General features: G+C 44.6%; 2 protein-coding genes across 6 annotated transcripts in view; one reads left to right on the top strand and one right to left on the bottom strand.

The window, feature by feature from the left end:
* HRC (histidine rich calcium binding protein) overlaps positions 1 to 7,181 on the top strand; it is a 9,819-nt gene extending 2,638 nt beyond the window's left edge. Inside the window, exons 3-6 of the mRNA XM_054992232.1 lie at positions 2,889 to 2,957; positions 3,335 to 3,386; positions 4,369 to 4,405; positions 4,869 to 7,181. Coding sequence (XP_054848207.1) covers positions 2,889 to 2,957; positions 3,335 to 3,386; positions 4,369 to 4,405; positions 4,869 to 4,905 — 195 coding nt within the window. The 3' untranslated portion in view covers positions 4,906 to 7,181. The remainder of the gene's footprint in view (positions 1 to 2,888; positions 2,958 to 3,334; positions 3,387 to 4,368; positions 4,406 to 4,868) is intronic.
* Positions 7,182 to 11,010: 3,829 nt separating this feature from the next.
* The window catches only part of PPFIA3 (PTPRF interacting protein alpha 3), a 69,459-nt gene continuing 62,740 nt past the window's right edge, over positions 11,011 to 17,729 (bottom strand). For all 5 annotated transcript variants that reach the window (XM_054993158.1, XM_054993161.1, XM_054993160.1 and 2 more), the window contains exons 25-29: positions 17,419 to 17,594; positions 15,549 to 15,617; positions 15,294 to 15,465; positions 14,505 to 14,579; positions 11,011 to 12,707 (exon numbers count right to left, since the gene is read on the bottom strand). In XM_054993158.1, the coding sequence (XP_054849133.1) occupies positions 14,521 to 14,579; positions 15,294 to 15,465; positions 15,549 to 15,617; positions 17,419 to 17,594 (476 nt within the window). In that variant the 3' untranslated portion in view covers positions 11,011 to 12,707; positions 14,505 to 14,520. The remainder of the gene's footprint in view (positions 12,708 to 14,504; positions 14,580 to 15,293; positions 15,466 to 15,548; positions 15,618 to 17,418; positions 17,595 to 17,729) is intronic.

Here is a 17,729-nt window from a genome sequence, read left to right as displayed (position 1 = left end):
TAAAAATGAATCGTTAGATCTGAGGTTGCATCTCCCAATGTTTTGTTTTTAAAAGCAGCAACCAAGAGACAGGAGCAACTGTTGGAGCAGGAGTACTGGGGGAAAGAGTGTTTTCCCATGTACTATTTTCCTAATTAAAATTGTCCTCTTGAAGCTGCTATGGTGCACTGAAAGAAGAAAAGGGGGTGCAATTTAGATTACATAGAGTGAAAGAGTTAAGTGCCCTCCATCCACTGGACTGATCCCATCCCCCCAGTTGCTTTTAAGTGAAAATCCAAACAATGGGAGATCTGATTATGAATACTGGTACTAAAATCTGATCCTTAGCTTGTCTTACTCCTATTTCTGTTCACTACACTTTACAGAGATAAACCAGAGATGGGAGTATGCGCTCCTCTTTATAGAGGAATATACAAACCTGTACCTCTGTGCTTGGCTGCCAGTGTGTGTATTGCAGTAAATGTGAACAGGACAGGAGTGAGACCATTACAGAAAATAGCAGAGTACTTAATGCATTTTGTTCTTGTGTGGACACAGCCCACATTAAACATTTTCCCATCCATATCACATTCTACTGAATTTTCACAGCAATATAACAAACTGGTTTTAAGAATAATACGTACTAGAGAGTCTTGGGAACTGTAGTTCCATGAAGGATGTAGCAGTAGGGAAATCCAGAGTGCCTTCAGCAAACTACAATTTCCCATATGCTTTGGGAGTATAAATAGGGTTGCCAGCTTTTAAACTGTATTGCCAACTTTAAAAGCCCTAGCTTAGTGTCACTGATAGGCTTGCCAACTGGTGTGGGCGGGAAATGTCCTGCCCCTTTTATAGAGACTTAATATGTGGAAATGGACAGCTGAAGCTTTTCATGGCATGGAGGTAAATTACATTCCATTATGCCTCTTTTAAAGAGGCAGGATATTTTTCTCTAAGCCAAATGACAACCTATTCACTGATTTCTGTTGCCAGGTGCCAGACTATGGCTGCCACGAGATTCTTTTTTAACTAGCCCTCCTTCTGTGCTTTTATATTACTTTGATAGGCCAAGATGAAACTTTTTCAACCAATGTCTCTCAACATGTATGAAAAAGCTGCGCTTAGGTCATTTCACTGTGTTAGGCTGCAGCTAAAACTAGAGGAAGGAAGCCCGTAAAAGCGGCAGCCTCTACGAAAATCAAAGCAGCAGGGCTGGATCAAACCAATGGTTCATCTAGTTCAGCATCATGTTTCACACAGTAGCCAACCAGCTGCCCCCCAGAAGATCTGCAAGAAGAGCACAAAGATCAAAGCCTCCCCCTGTTGTTGCTCCCACGGAGCAACTCGGGTTCAGAGGCAGGCTGTCTCTGAACATGAAGGTTCTGTTTAGACCACTGTGAATAATTGTCTTTCATGGACCTCCAGAAATCTGCTTTTTAAAACTGCCTATGCAGGTGTTCCAGTGTACAAAGGGTTATAATATCCCATTGATTGCTGGTATCCAAATTGCTGCTGAAAGACGTCACATTTTTAATAAGAAAGTGACAGTGGCTCTTGGGCTCCAAGTTACGACAACTTCAATCCTCCCAGAAAGAGAAAAGTGTGTTGGCTATTGTCGGTCTGTATGCCTGGCACTTCTATGTGCCATGAGCAACTGTGGTCCTTTCTGTAGCAATAAAAGCAATAAGGCTGTGGTAACCCACTTGCAGCTAAAGGAGATCAGGCTGGGGGAGAGCCACATAAGCTACCAGTACAATGTAGTGGTTAGAGTGTCAGACTAGGATTTGGGATGCTCAAGTTTAAATCCCTACTCTACCACGAACGCTCACTGGATAATCTTGAGCCAGGGACTTTCCCGACCTAACCTACATTTCAGGGTTGTTGTGATGATAAAATAGAGGGTGAAAGAATGATTGTAAGCCACTTTTGAGTCCCCACTGTGGAGAAAAGTGGGATATCAAAAGACTGGGGCCTAAAGTGTATAAAGTTGCCATTTTTCCCATTGGCAGGGCTTTCACGTTATAAACAGCTGCCAGAAACATAACAAATACAACTTTTCTCAGGGCCAGTGATGCGGAGAAACGTCTATTAAATAAACAATGGCCAAGCCTAGAATTTTGTTCACTTAAGAATAGGGAAAAGAAGTTGACGAAATAGCTGTAGTTTGCCAGATAATTTCCCAATAGTGTGCATCCCTTTAAAAGTTACATGATCACATATAGCCTTCCACCTTATTCCTCCCTTTGCCACCCTCCTCTCTTACCTTTAGGATGATGAGCATGAGGACTGGGGCAGCTGCACCCTCTCCTGTTGCTCTGATTGCCAGATTGTGAACTGGCACTTCCTCATGTGCCTTTAAAATTTGCCCTGACCTGGATAGCCCAGGTGCTAACTGAAATGAAAGAAATATTGTTGCCTCCCCTCTCAGCTCAGCAGTGAATAGAAATGTACACAGATACCTCGGATTGCAATCAGGCAACTCTACTGATGACCTTAGAATGTTTTAAGGGGCAAAGTGATGTGAAACGGGTTACACAAACATTTTCAGGGAGATTGGGGGTGGGATTTCTCAAGAGGGTGGGGGCTAGGTAGGAAGATTAGAGGTGGGGTTTCTGAAGAGGATGGGGGTTGGGGAAGGACTACACATTACTGAGATACCCAATAACATTTACATTATGCAGAGTGAATTTTGGGGGGTTTGGAGGTCAATAGGAAGCCCAGAATAGACAGGCATCTTAGGGAACCTAAAAACGAACCACATTTTCATCTTTAAGCTGCCACTAGGTTCCTGTTTAGTTTTGCTGCCACAGACTAATGTGGCTAACCCTCTGGAACTGTGCAAATCAAAAGTGCTCTCATGTGGAGAAAATTCTCTCTCTTATGCCCACCTGTCTTTTTTCCCTATCCAGCATTGTGATGAATGCGATAAGTGCCCCTGTAAAGAAGGAGATCGCAAAGAACACTGTGGAAGCTGTCAGGTTGGTTTTGCAAGCTTCCCTGCAAAATATTGTATTGTATTGTACAGCCCGGAAAACCCACAACAACCTTCCCTGCAAAATTTGATCCCCTCCCCTGGAAAAAAATGTGCCATTAGTTTGGACCCAATTAGTTTTTCTGCTGGTGAAAAGGAACATAGGAGACCCTTTCAAACACTCACTATGCTATGCTGGGGATCCTGTATGGGGGCCTGTATGGACTAAAGCTAGGTGGAACAGGGGCTGTAGTAAGAAGGGGTGTGTTTGAGGGAAAAGACTGGCTGGATCCAACCTCTTTTGTTTCTGTGTGTGGGCAGTATCACAGCAGTGTCCTTTCAGTATCTCACTCTGCCCTCTATCATATTTTTCCCTTCTTGCAGTACTGCCATTATTGTTACGTTTGCCCTGTTTGTGAGACAGCCTGTGCACCAGGTGAGGTTTTTATTTTTTTGCTCAGTATCCTGCTTGTTGAACCAAAAATGTGCTAAGCAGCTTACAAAAAAAAAAAAAAACAGAAAAGGAAATCATAAAATCACTAAAAACCATCCTTTGTGGTGGGTAGCAGGCATTGGCTCTTTTCAAATGTCATGAAAAACCATGGTTTAATTTACAACTGTAGTTATTGTAATTGTCCAACTGTGGGCTATATAACTTTGCTTAATTAGGATTCATCCATCAGAATCTGGACTTTTGGCCTAAAGTTGGTTTATGAACTGCCACCTGCCTTGTTAGCGTATCAGTTTAGGATCTGGAAGATCCAGGTTTGAATCCCCACTATGCCACATAAGCTTGGACCAGTAACTGTCTGTCAGTCTAATCTACTTCACAGAATTGTTGTTGAGGATAAAATGGAGAGGAAAACAATGTAAGATGCTTTATATTCCCTTTGGGGAGAAAAGCAGAGTATAAATGACATAAATAATGTACAAAAGCAGCCTTCCTAGTGTTGCTCTAGTTGCAATGGAGCTTGCCATATCTTCCAGGTCTCTGGAAGTGAGGTGGGCAAAGCCAACAGAACTAACATTTTTTGTGGCAAACCAGGATTTGAATTATCATTTCTGGGCCAACTCCTGATTTTACAAGCTAATCATAGTTAGAATATACCGTGGTTTGAACCAAGCCAGATTGCCAGTCTTGAACCGAAGAAGGAATAGATTAGAGTTCAAATCCTTCATCAATGAAGAAGCTCATTGAAAAGCCTCAGACACCACTCCCTCTGGTTTACCTTCCTCATAGACGCTGAGATAAAATGGGATGATATCCACGTTCACCATCCTGGTATTCATGTCAGAAGGGTGCAGTACTGATGTTCTGTAGATGATCACAAATTTTTCTAATGGGAAGGTGTATGCAGTGTGTACAGTAAATCTTGGAAGTATTACAAGTCTGATTTGTTCCATTTTATCTTTTGCAGGGAGCATTGTAGATGAGTTATCAGGAGCTTTATTTCAGTAAGTACCAACTTCCTACCCCATTCAGTGTCTAATCCTAGAGAGACAATCTACTCTAAAAATCCCTCCCTCTCATCTTTGGTGGGACAGCTTCTGCTACTGGAGACAGGGAAGCCAGGAGCCAGCAGATATCTTGTACCAAAAATGTGGGATTTAAACCCTCTGGTTCAATCTTGTTGCAACAACTGCCCTGCTAGTTTCTCTGCCTAACCTCAGTCCCCCTGGTATGTGAAATGGAAATCGTAAGAGATTTGTTTGGCTAAGCAGGTCTGGGTCAGCACATGGGGAAATGTCTGGAGATTCCATGTATGCAATTCTGAGATCCTTGGAAGAATGGCAAGATACAACACAAGTAAAGAAAAAGAGAACGAGAGATAATGATTTCATCAAGAAGCTATAATTTAGTCAAGAAGAGGAAGGAGACTAACAGTGGGCATTCAACTCTTTCTTCTTTCTCTTTCAGGACATTTGCCACCATCTTTGAACGGCAAGAGCGCTAAAGTACTCCCTGGTGGAAGAGGCCATAAGGGTTGGATGGGAGCAGATGATCCTTGACCTTTAGCGCCAAACTACATGTGGTGAACTGTTCCATAATTCTCTCTTTCGGCAATATCCCCCCCTCCTTCCTGAGATTTTTGTCTGCTCAAAATGTCTCCTCTCCTCTGCTTTTCTTCCTGTGGGGGGAAAAGAAACGGGATTCCCTGTGAAGTAACTTTCTCACCTTTTAGCCACTAAAAATTGCCCTTCTCACCTGCTTTCCAACCTGTGAAAAAAACGTAAGGAGTTCCCTGTTTGGGTTCCCGTGTTTTCCTGAGAGGTGAGAAAGCCCCCTGAGGAGAGTGACTCTTAGAGGACAAACGGCAGGAGTGTTTATAAGGGTTAAGCACTTCTTCCCCAGACAGTCCCTCCTTTCCCAATTTTAGTCTCCTGCTACTATTTTTCATTAAAAATAATCCAGAAATTTCTTCTGTAGGAATAATTGCAGTACTGATCATACGTAGTTTGGATCTTAGAGTTAACAAGGGGCACTGCCCTGTGTAACCCTGGGCCTGTAGGGTGGGGAAGGGGGGTTCATGTTTGTTGAGCTACTGGGTAGCACTGTGGTATTCTAACTTGACTGAGTCAGTGGTTTAGAACTTGGTCACACTTATGGCCCTACTTCGGAGCAGGAGGCCTACTACTTCTAGTTAGGTGAAGAGGCTGTGGGACAATTTGTACATTTATGTAGATCATGAGATTTTGTGAGGAAACTGCAACTCGGTTCAGATATAATGCAAAACTATGGTTTATTTTAATTATAGTTAGTTTGCGAAACTATCCCTCAGTCAAATCCAGTTTACCTCAGCAAAGGCTTATTTCATTGCCTTTGCTCTGGCATGGAGTCTCTGTAGGATATCTATGTTCTTAAGTCACATGAAATCATAATTAAGACTTGTGGTTAACAAATCAAGGCTTCAGATGGACCCTAACTAACCATAGTCAGTGACCTGGGTTCAGAAAATCACACTAACCAGTTAGTTTAATGGTTAACCAAGGACAGTGCTTTTTTGGTTTTTTTTAAAAAAGGTACTGGTATAAGTTTGCCCCAATTTCCACCAATTCCCCTATCAGGGTTTTGGAGAGAAACTGCCCCCCCCCCCAATGAAGATGCCTATACTCAGTACTGGTAAGTTCCATCCCACACACACACAAAAAACCCAAACCAAAAAACCTGATCATAATTAACCTTTAAACCATGGTTTTTCATTACATCTGAAGTGAGAGTTGACTTCATTGAAAAACATTATCCAATAGGATAAGAGAACTTAATCTATGCTGTCATCCTTGGATAAATGCAGTTGTCAAGTGATAAACATAGCAGCATGAACCCACCTTTAATCTGAACTATAAAAATGGCTTTAATATCAACATGACTCAAGAAACCTTGGATACTGTGGGTTTTTTCCCCTTTTTCTTTTGTGAGGTTGCCCAGAGTGTCTCAGAGATATCCATTTCCTCACAGAGAAAAGCTAGCATCCACTCCTATTTGTACCGTAATAGTCTCACAATACTTAATGTGACACAAACTTAAAAACTGCTTTCATAATTGTTTATATTCTACCTAGGATGACTTGTTGAGTCAGATAGTGAATTTCAAGAGAGAGATCTCCCACCCACCCCCACATAACAAGTTGACCTATTGGCATGCTTTCTTATATGGTCGAGATATTCTCTGCTTCTGGAGAGTATTTTGCCATTATAACCAGCATTACATCCCCCATGGAATCCTATAGTCTGTTATGAGGAAGAAGGTACTTCAGTATCATTGCCAATATCTTCATGATCTGCAAGTTACAGACTTCAAACCATTCTGTAAGATGCTGAAAACTGGTTTATGGTTGTTACACTGAAATACAAGTCAAGTCTGGCTGGGGATTACTGGTGATTCTGCTTAAAGCGAATTCACACTCACAGGAAAGGCTGAAATAGTTGTAAATCACCCTTCCTACATGGCCATTGATTCTGAAACCCATTACAGCTTCCATTTAAAATTGACCCTAGAAGAGTTGGTGAAGTTTATTGCTTCTGGGAGCAAGCCCAGTGTAAGGAGGCACTTGACCTTCATGGTTTTCTCATGATCCCACATGTAGAGACTGTCCTGCAGTGGCTCCAATCAAAATCTCCTTTCCTCACCCTTGTTAGGGATGTTCCTCCCCATCTGCCTTTTTTATTCTTAATTTATAGCCAGCGCTCATTTTGTTTTCCTGGAGAATAAATTTTATTCTTGCTTCTGACACACATGGCTGCTGCTTTATCTGTAGTCTTTTCAGTGGCAACTTTAATGGGAAAGATAGGGAACTGGGAGGGGGAATAAGGATATTTTTATAGGATTGATGTCCCACCAAACCCATATCGCCTTCACCAGTATATTTCCACTGTCTAGCTTTGACAGTATTGTTAAGTAATAAGTTCTACTTTCTCCCTGCTCTCTGTTCTTCTGTCCTCTTTCAATACATTATCACTTTCAATACATTATCACAAGATGATAAAATGGTTGCTGTCTGAAGTGAAGATGCTCCAAGTTCCTTCGTGCTGGTGTGGTTTACTGCTGAGCCTATTGGTGGTTATTCTCCCTACTTCTGTTTCCATTAAAGCTGTGGTAATTTGGCCTTAAATAACTGCTGGATAATTCAGTAGAAGTTTATGGCTGTTTAATAAAGGAAAAGAGTGGTATGAAAAGGCAACACAGTGATCTAGAGCTTGAACCACCTTTCCTATGAAGAAAGGCTAAAGAGTTTGGGACATTTTGGATTAGGAAAGACAACCAAGGAAACAGACATGATTGATGTTTATAAAATTATGCATTGTGTGGAGAAAGGAAATTGAGGGATTTTTTCCCCTCCTCTCCTACAATATTGCAACACAGCAGATTCAGGGCAGAAAAACAAAACACATAATTATCTTATGGAATTCCTTACCACAAGGTATGTTGGTGGCCTCCAGTTTAGATGGCTTTAAAAGGGGATCAAATAAACCTGTAAACAGGTACATCCATAGCTAAATGGAACCTCCATATTCGGAGGCAATGTACCTCAGAATATCAGCATGAACACACAAAACTGCCTTATACTGAGCCAGATCATTATTCTATCAAAGTCCATTGTCTCTTCTGACTGGCAGTGGCTCTCCAGCCTCATGCTGAGATCTTTCACATCACCTACTATCTGACCCTTTTTACTGGAGATGCCAAAGATCGAACATGGGAGTTTCTGCATGCAAAGCAAGTATTCCAAACTCAAGCAAAAGAAGTTTTCAAGGCAGCATAGCCCCTTACTCGAACAAGGCTAGCATTGCTAGCCTCCAGGTGCGGCCGGAAGTTCTGCACGAATCACAACCAAACTACAGAGACTCACTCCCCCAGAGGAAAGGGTCATTTCAGAGGACAGGTTTTATGGCTGCTCTCCCCAGGCACTGCCTTCAAATCTTGAGTTATTCCGTGGGCCAGAGTTGGCGGCCCTAAGTAAGGTAAAGGCATATGAGAACCACTACTTATTTTTTCCAAAGGAAGAAGCCGTGAAGAAAACAGCATGATTTACTCCCCCTTGTGGAGACAATGTGAAGAGAAGTGAAGTATTTCATTGATGGCTCTGGAATAAAGGACTGTTGTTGGAAAAACCACATCAGAATGCTCCTTACCTGCTTGGTGCTGTGCACAGCAGGGGACCTCCTTCCCCTCTGAAGCCATGTCAACTCCCACAAGAGGGGTATTTGTTTACAGCAGGCGATCTTTGCACAGGCAGTCACAGCTACTGTGTAACAGTGGTGTTTTTAGCTGTGTGTTTCTCACCATTTGATGGGTTGGGTGTTTGCTCTCTCTCTGCCCCTTATTTTGCATAGGCTCCTGTATTTGTGCACCCTGACTGGACAGCCCAGGCAAGCCTGATCTCATCCGATCTTGGAAGCTAAGCAGGAGGTACTGGGATGGGACTTGGAGGGTTAGTACTTGGATGGGAGTACTCGGTCACTTGGTTAGTACTTGGGTGGGAGACCTCCAAGGAAGAGCAGGGTTGCAGAGGCAGGCAATGACAAAGCACTTCCATTAGTCTCTTGCCTTGGAAACCCCAGCAGGGGTCATCATAAGTCAGTTATGACATGAAGGCACTCTCTGCTACCACCACCTGTATTTGTGCAAAGAACAAAGTGCCCGTGGGAACAAGAGCAGCCTGTATTTGGCAACCACTGTGGCTACTTTGGAAGTCAATAAACAGGGCACATGTGAAATGTAGGCCTGCCTCGTGCTGCCATCTGAAGTCCTCTTCAGAGATTATACTCACACATAGGGAGGGCCCTACCAACTGCAGCTAATGAGAGTGCCTGTGCGGTGACCATAGCACTATATTTATCATCAGTGTACAGCCTCAACACACACAAAAACCCAGAGGTGCAGTTGCATGTACCAGCTGTATGTGCATGGTAAATAAGCACATTTTACTTGCACATGAGGATGACATGTATCAGAAAGATCATGAGTTGTATGCACTCCCTTTGTGCGTGGTTGGTGTGCTCCCACTACTCTTGCAAATGATATTTAAACCAAGTAGGCCACACATGTTGCAAGCAATATGGATGGAAGCCTGTAGTTTGTGCAGACACAACTGTGCTAATTTTTCTGTGTATGAGAGCTGGCAAAATACCACTATTAATATGATGAGAGGAGAGCTTGCAGAAGAAAGGCCTGTATATTAGAGGTAGGCATGGACTGGAAAACAAACTAAAATTTCACACAGACCAGCCCGGTTTGGCATTCGTGAACTGGCGGATTGTGGGATGCCCATTTTCCATGGACTCCACAACTTTTTGGCCAGTCCGTTGGTCTGTCGTCCGTGAATCCAGGCATGGGGGAGGGGGGTTAAAGTGCTCCCGGCATCGCTGGAAAGCAGCACTGGGAGTGCTTTAACGTTTAAATCCCCCCTTGCTCCAGCTGTCTGGCGGGTATGGACCCACGAACCGGTCCACGAACCGGCGTGAGTCTGTGAAAAGTTCGTCGTCTGTAGTCTGTGAAACGCAATGGGCCATAGCCCAACGGCCTGTGGGTTTTTCCTGGTCCGTGTCCACCTCTACTGTATATTATAAACAGCCTGATGGTTGCAAAGCATTGCTGTGCACCATGACTCAAGAAACCCAGTCAGCCTCTCTCAAGGTAGGATCTGCATCACTGTTATGTTCAGTGCTTTTAACATGCCACCACCTCGGCTGAACAGCAGTGGCTCATCAACCTAGCACAAAAAACAGGGGAGGGCTTAAACCTGCCCCAGGGGAGTCTGGGGTGAAAGGGAAAGTTTTTGCATCTTCTTAAATCTACTGAGTTATAACCAAGTCAGATTATTGGTCCACCTAGCTCAATAGGGTCTGACAGTAGCTCTGCAGAATTAAAGACAGAGGAAGGCTGTTCCCGACACTCATAACCAGCAATCCTTTAATTTGGAGATGCCAGAGATGGAAACCAGCACCTTCTGCAAGCAAAGCTTGTGCATGCCCAGTGACGCCACCAGCACAGTTCCATAGAATTCCATGGAAGCCACTGAAAACAAAGGCAGCTTCTAGCTATGAAGTCCTATTCTGTGCTCTGTTTCTTGGTGTGGTGCCAAAAAGTGAAACAATCTCGGGCTTTTAATGGCTGAGATGAACATGTGGTCAGAGATCCCTGACTGAATCTCCTGTGGGACATTTAAAAAAACCCTTCACAATGCAAGCAATTTGATCAGAGATGTAGCAGGCTTAGACTGTGGGATTGGTATATGTGTGGGAAGGGTCTTCCAGCACTACCCCCAAACAAAGCAGGCACATCAGGCTGACAATCTGAATTGTGGGAGATGGCAATCAACGTACAAAGTCTTTTTGTGTGTGTACCTGGGCAGCCCAGTAGGACGCAACCCCTCCCTTGACATGAGAATGAAGTTGTTCGGTGGCCCTGTAATGTGGCTTTCGTTATACTGATAGCAACAGGGGTCCTTTGGCCTGGTTTTGACTGCAGCCATCTCTTCTGAGAGAGCGCTTGTATTCAACAAAAATCTGCACATCCTAGTCAACGTTTTCAAACTTTTTTTTTGTTTTTTTTAAACACTCGCTCCACTTTTGCCCCTTCCTCTCCCCCATCACCTTGAGGCAAACAGGATGCTGAACATACCAGAAGATCTTCTCCTTCTGTACCTCAGATTCCTGCCTGCCCCTCACAATCTGCCTGAAAGATTTTTTTGTCAAGATTGTATTCCCCCCCACCCCCTTCATGCAAAATAACCCCCTTTGGTTTGCCCCTCACCCCAGCACACCCTCCCCAGAAAATGAAATTTAAAAAAATCAGAAGGCAGAAAATATAAACATCAAATGAAAATTATGGGCGTGCAGGGGAGAGGGGGTAGGTGGGGGACGGATACATTATTAAATTAACAGAGAACTTGTAACGGCGGTCAAAAAAAGAAATTCAATTTACACAAGATTCCACAGCACAGATATACACAGAAAATACAACTCTTATATTACAATTGTCTTGGAGGGCAGGTGTCTGTGTGCCATATCTTAAAAGTCCAGAGATCTAGTGCCCACCCCCAGGCTGAGATTTCCCTGTTCCAGTCTGAGCACCCCAAACCTGAAAACTCCACTCCCTTCCCCCCTCTTAGAGGGCAAAAAAAAGTTTCACATTCTACCATGAGAGTTTCTGCCCACCGAGCCGGAACTGTAATGTATCTATCTGGGGCAATTTCAGCACCATGCTGGAGGGCTCCAAGCTTCTCTCCCCCCCCTCCACTTCTTTAGTATTTTCCCATTCCATAAATCCAGACCTCTCTCCTTGATGGGGGGGGGTGGAGGTGGAGCTGCATCTTGGAGAGGGAAATTCCCCAGCATGAAGGTGGTGGGAGAAAGAAAAGGGGGGAGGCTGTGTTTTTAAAGAAGGAATTCCTTACGTGTGTGAAGATGCCGCTACTACTGGGGTAGAAGCAGCAGCTATGTATAACAGGCATCCCCAAATTCCAAACTCTGGCTCAGTCCTGAGGGGAAAGCTACTGCTGGGTGTAGGCATGGCTCTTCATTCAGCGCTTCTCTCCTCATTCCCCATCCTGGGCTGGGAGGAAAACCGATCTCCTTCCAGCCCCCCCCCCTTTGCTGAGACAAGGCATGGAGAAGGGGCGGGAGGGGAGAGAAATGGGCTTTGAGCAGCAAATCCCCTTCTGACGATCATGAGGTGAAAAAATGGTACAGTAGCAGCAATGCAAAAGTGCCAACTGAACATTTAGCACCCTTGGGATGGTGGGGAGCGAAGGTGGGTTACCAGGGTCGGTGGGCCAGTTGGTCCAATCCGTGGCAACAGGAAGGCATGGTGAGACACCCCCCCCTCCCTGGACCCTGTGGGGAGAGGAACGGACGTATCAGGCCACAGTAGAGTGGGATGTCGGAGGGGGCGTAATATTTTGATTCACATTCTTATGCCCCTGCCCGGAATAACAACAACAATAAATAGACACCAGAGTTGAAGCCCCAGTTCCCCTGCACAGTTGGGGAGGGACTCCCTCCCCAGCTTTAGTCCCTTGAGTTCACCAGTGGCCGCAAGCCGCTGCTGCTAGGACAGGGAGTGTGGGGGGAAGGAGAGAGAACTCTCCGGCTCTCTCTGGCATTCCCATGTGCTCCCCCACATTCCTTCTCCGCAACAGCAGTGGTGGTGGCAGCTCCCCACAGTCTGGTTCAGAGCACGTGATGAGGAAAGCAGGGCAGCAGCAGGGAGTCCTCCTGTCCAAGGCAGGGTGACCAGACACACCCAGGACATTGTCTGCATGGAAAAGGGGAGGGGTACAGAAAAAGAAAGGAAAAGAACGAGAATATGTATCAATTAGACGGAACGTGTAACTCAGTTCAGACATTGTGAGAAACCACAGTTTACTTAAACTAAATTGGGCTAACATGATTGTCTGAACACCATCTACTCTACTAACCAGAGTTAGTTATTTAAATCAGGATCTGAAGTCATGGTTGTAACTTATTTAAACACAGGTAATCTTAAATGATGGTCTCCCAGCGCTGCCCTTGCCAACTACAGAGCAAAGGTGATGAAACCAGCAATAGTCAAGACAAACCAAGATATGAGTGATAGTCTAAAAGCTGGATCCTGATTCCAATGACTAAGCATAGTTAAAACCAGCTATATAATAATTTCAACCACAGCTAAAATAAAATGTGGTCTACTCAATATAAACTGTAGATTGAACACATGCATATCAGCTCTTATTTTGCATTTTATTCTGCAATTTCTACTATGTGAGATAAGAGAACTGTTTGTCACTGAGAAGAGGAAGGAGCTCCAAGGGGTCCTATCCCCCATTAGATAACTGTCCTGAGTTGTTCTGCCGGGATTGAATTATTGGGCACTTTGTGGAAAGGCACCCAAATTCTCTTCCCATCAGTCATTATCCACAATGCCAAGTTCTTCCTACAGGTGGGTCACATTATTTTCTCCCGCTAGGGTTCCCAACACTGCATAGGTTAATTGTCTGAGAGATATGGGGGTGGGGGAAGAGTAAAGTAGTGTGGGAAGGTAGAGTAATGTCACTTCTCAGTAATGCTCTAGAATTTCCCCTAATCTCTATGGTTAAGACCACGGAGGCCATTTTTTCTCCCACTTCTGTTTCTCAAGGGCAGACAACTGAGGCTGGATATTTCCCCAATGCGCCTGGGCAATTGGGAAGCCCATTTCCAACAAGCAACCTGGTCCATCCTATCAGCTGTACAACTTCCTGACATACACAAAAGTCACATCAGCAACATTCCCCCTTCTTGCTCTCTTTCTACTCCATGCCAATGCCTCTCTCTCCAACTCCTTTTGTTCCCCTCCTACCTTTGGGAGTACCTGGGACCTTGCATCCTACAACCCTTCCCTGAACACCCCAAGGAATGCTTGTTCTGCACTGATTTTTACTAATCAGCATGTAGGTATATTATCTATCTTCTCTGCATCCTGACTACATTAAGGCCTATGAGACTTCATCACAGTGAAGGTCTGGTTACAATCCAACACTGCTGAGAAAATGAGGAATTGGTTGGGAAGCACTCACAGGGAAGTTTGGGTGGGCTGAATTGCTGAGGAACCACTTTGGGCATGCTGGTTCTCACTTATGAATGTCTCCCTTTTCCCAAGGCTCTTGCCCCTTCAGCCAGACTTCCTGTTTTGGAGGGGGGGTAGTGGTAAAAATGACCATAGAAGGAGGGGAAGTGCACATACATTGGCAGGAGAGGTGCTTGGCCTCCAAGGAAGGAGAGGGGTAGTGCTCCCCTGTAAATGCCGCTATTGGCCCTTTTAGTTCCAACCAAGCTCATTTCTGGTTTCAGAGGAAAAAGGGACAAGTGAGGGCTGCATTTGCAGGAGAGACATGGCACATGGGGGAAAGGTTAAGCACCCGCCTCCCACCCCACACAAGCATTATGAGAGAAACACAGACTCGGAACGCTCAGCTTTTCCTCAAAAACAGAAGCCCATCTAGACAGGGAACCCACCCTTCCTTGCATCTGCGCAGCAATCTTGTGTGCTGCCAAGGCTCAATCAATGGTAAATGTCATTATGGCACATACTGACCTCCGTTGGGTTGGCATTAACAAGAGTACGTTCGCACTGACATACTGTCTGCCCGTTGGCTACCTAATGAGTTCCCTACGAGGAGAGAGAAAAGAGACAAAAAAGGCAATATAAGGTAGCGCTCACCCTTCAGAGCTTTGTAAGGTCACACATTGATGATAGGAGCAGAGAACCTGAACTACTAATACAAAGTTATGACAGAAATGGAAATAACCACCCTGGCTCATCCCCCCCCCCCCCGCATGCAGCTTGCCCACAAGGGACACAGAAAGGGGGAAATATGGCAACAATATTCCTGAGTTGGCGTTGTGGACCCTTGGTACCAGAAAAACCATGTGATTTTTTAAGATGATGTTTGGGTTGGGTCTGAGTAATGTGAAGGGGCCAGAGGGAACTTTTTTCAGAGGGCCTTGATGTCTCTTAGAAGCCCTGTTTCCTGCAGTGATGCAGGGTGTTTAGGCTCTGAGCTTTCCAAGTGAATGCCCTACAGACTTCTCTTGTCAGATTGCAAACAGTGGTTATATTTGTAAGATGTTAAGGCCCTGCCCCCTTATTCTAATTAGATAGAACTAACTATTCTGTGGCAAGGAAGGCATTCTGCACATGCTCAGAAACATTCTTTTTGGCTACCAATCTAAAGGTATGTTGATGAAAGGGGGAAAAAGAAATATGAGCTAGTTCTTAAGGGAATTAAGCATGAAAAGAAGTCCCCCCCATTCTGCAACAGTCTCCAAACTCAGCTCCACTAACAGGTTCATGTGTGGTTTCTCACAAAGGTTCCTTACATACCCTCTGGCTGCATCTTACGAAGCTGCACCCCGGGTGAGGTAATGGAGGCCACGGAGGCTGTGCGGAAATTGGCTGGCAGCATCTCAGCTGAGTCGGGGCTGACACCGCGGAGGTCCTTCTCCCGGAACATCTTCCGCCATGATGGGGAACGGCTGAATGTCTTGGCACTGTCCTGAGAGGTGGGAATTGAAGAGCATGTGAGGAAGCTTGGAAGACCTAACAAAATCAGAGATTCTGGAAGGAGGAGAAACTCACCTCATCCAGCCGCCGGTCTGTTCCCATGGAGATGAGGTTCCCAAATTCTTTTTCCAAGATCTGCCTAGCCTAAATGGAAATGGGGGAAGTTTATTTTATTTTTAATTTTGGACTCCGCCCCCCCCTTTGGTTCTTGTAATCTCAAACTTTTCAAAACTACTCCACAAAGTCCTCTGTCACAGAAGAATGTAAGAACAGGATTGGCTTGATAGTCCACCTAGTCCAACATCCTATTGCACACAATGGCTAACCAGATACCTCTGGAAGACATATGAACAGAAGTGTTTCTGCTTCAGAGCAAGAAGGTTCGATTTTGGCTATTAGCCACTGATGGACTGATCCTCCATGAATTTGCCTAATTCTCTTTTAAAGCCTATTAAACTAGTGGCCATCACTATGCCCTCTGGCAATGAATTCCACAAATTACTTATGTAAAGAAGGACGTTGTTTTGTCTATCCTGAATCTATTTGCACATTAAGTTATTTAGGCGCCCCCAAATTCTAGTATTATGGGGCTGGGCTTGAGTAAAGTGCTGTCAACTCACAGCCAACTTCTGATGATCCCACAGGGATTTTTCAAGGCAAGAGACCCACAAAGGTAGTTTGCCATTGCCTGCCTCTGCATAGCAACCCCAGTCTTCCTTGGCAGTTTCCCATCCCAATACTAACCAGGTCCAACCATTCTTAACTTCCAAGACTGAACAAGATCGGGGAAACCTGGGCCATCCAGATCAGGGCTTTCTCTATCTGCTTTCTCTACCCCATGTATCATTTTATAAAGCCCTTTTTAGCTTCCCTACTTTACCCCACCCCAAGGATCAAGGAGAAAACAGGTCCAGGGAGTGCAAGGTAATGTGAGTGCCTGCTGTATGTTACCTCCTTTTACAGTGAGGTTTGGATCATGTCAAGAACAGGACTGGACACCCACTTATATTTTCTTATAGACCTCACAAAATGAAGGATGGACCATGTGTGTTTCTCTCTCTGAAGACCCTCCAGAATACCACATTGGAGGCCTGCAACATAAGAGAGGGCCTGTAGACCACTGGTCTGCACCCTGTGGATCATTATAAAACTAAATATGGCTTTTTGCCTTAATAAAATGAAATGTTCAAGTTAAGGTATATTGGATGGGTAGGTGGGATGCTAGAACAAAAAGTATGTGAAAGGAATGGCACCCTTTGGGGACCTGAGAGATGCCTGACAGAAAGGGAAATGAGGGAAGTGAACAGCTGCCAGTAATGCAGTATGAACCACGCATAGATTTATGACAGTGAGCTCATATAATTGTTCAGGGTGCACCTGCACATATTTTTTGTGGGACTGTGTGTGTTCTACTTCCTAACAAAGTACTCACACCAGCCCATGTTTGGGCTACAGAAATGTTATAGATTATTAACCCACTGCAATGCTTATTGTAGGCTTTTACTGTAATGACCTTAATTGGTAATCCACTTTCTGTATAGTTTATGGTATACCTTGCCTTAGATAGTTTGCTGTTCACATTGTTCTCAAATTATGTAAGCCTAGACCTATTGCATGGTTCAATGGTTGTTTTATGCTGTCCACTTGCACCGTCTATCTCCTGCAATCTGCTTTGACTCTCAGCCACAAAAGTGGACTAAAAATAAAATAAGAAATTAAAATTTTCCAGTCATGCAAATGGACTCTCTTACAAAAGCTCTTTCTTGACCTCTTGCTATGAGTCTTTACGTAGTTTGGTTCTTCAATTATAAAAGGTTACCAACCAGTGTTCTAGACAATAGACAAGGCTCCAAGATTCCCCTTCCTTCTCCTCCCCTTTCCTGATCTCCTGGCTCCTCTCTCCTCCTCCCCACCTTTTTCTATCTTCACCTTGACTGATTCTGACCTGTGTGTTTTGGGTAGGGATCTGCAGCAGCAAGGCCAAGTCGTTGCAATCAAAGGTGTCGTCCAGGGCAAGGAGAGCCCCGTGCACCCCACTCTCCACTAGGTTGTTGGCAAACTCTTTCAGTCCAATCATCTGCACCCAGCACATGACGCGTTCGTTGGACCAGACCATTACATCTAGAAAGGGAGGAAAAGATAAGAGTGCACAGGGTTCTCTCCATGTGATCCCCAATCCTGCTATACAACCATACAAGAGCAGTTATTACAGAAAAGGGCATGTCCTCCCCTCCCTAAATCACAATTGGGAGAGGG

Source organism: Eublepharis macularius, chromosome 12 (assembly GCF_028583425.1).
Source record: "Eublepharis macularius isolate TG4126 chromosome 12, MPM_Emac_v1.0, whole genome shotgun sequence".
Taxonomy (NCBI): Eukaryota; Metazoa; Chordata; class Lepidosauria; order Squamata; family Eublepharidae; genus Eublepharis; species Eublepharis macularius.
This window is presented reverse-complemented; position numbering and strand designations above follow the sequence as displayed.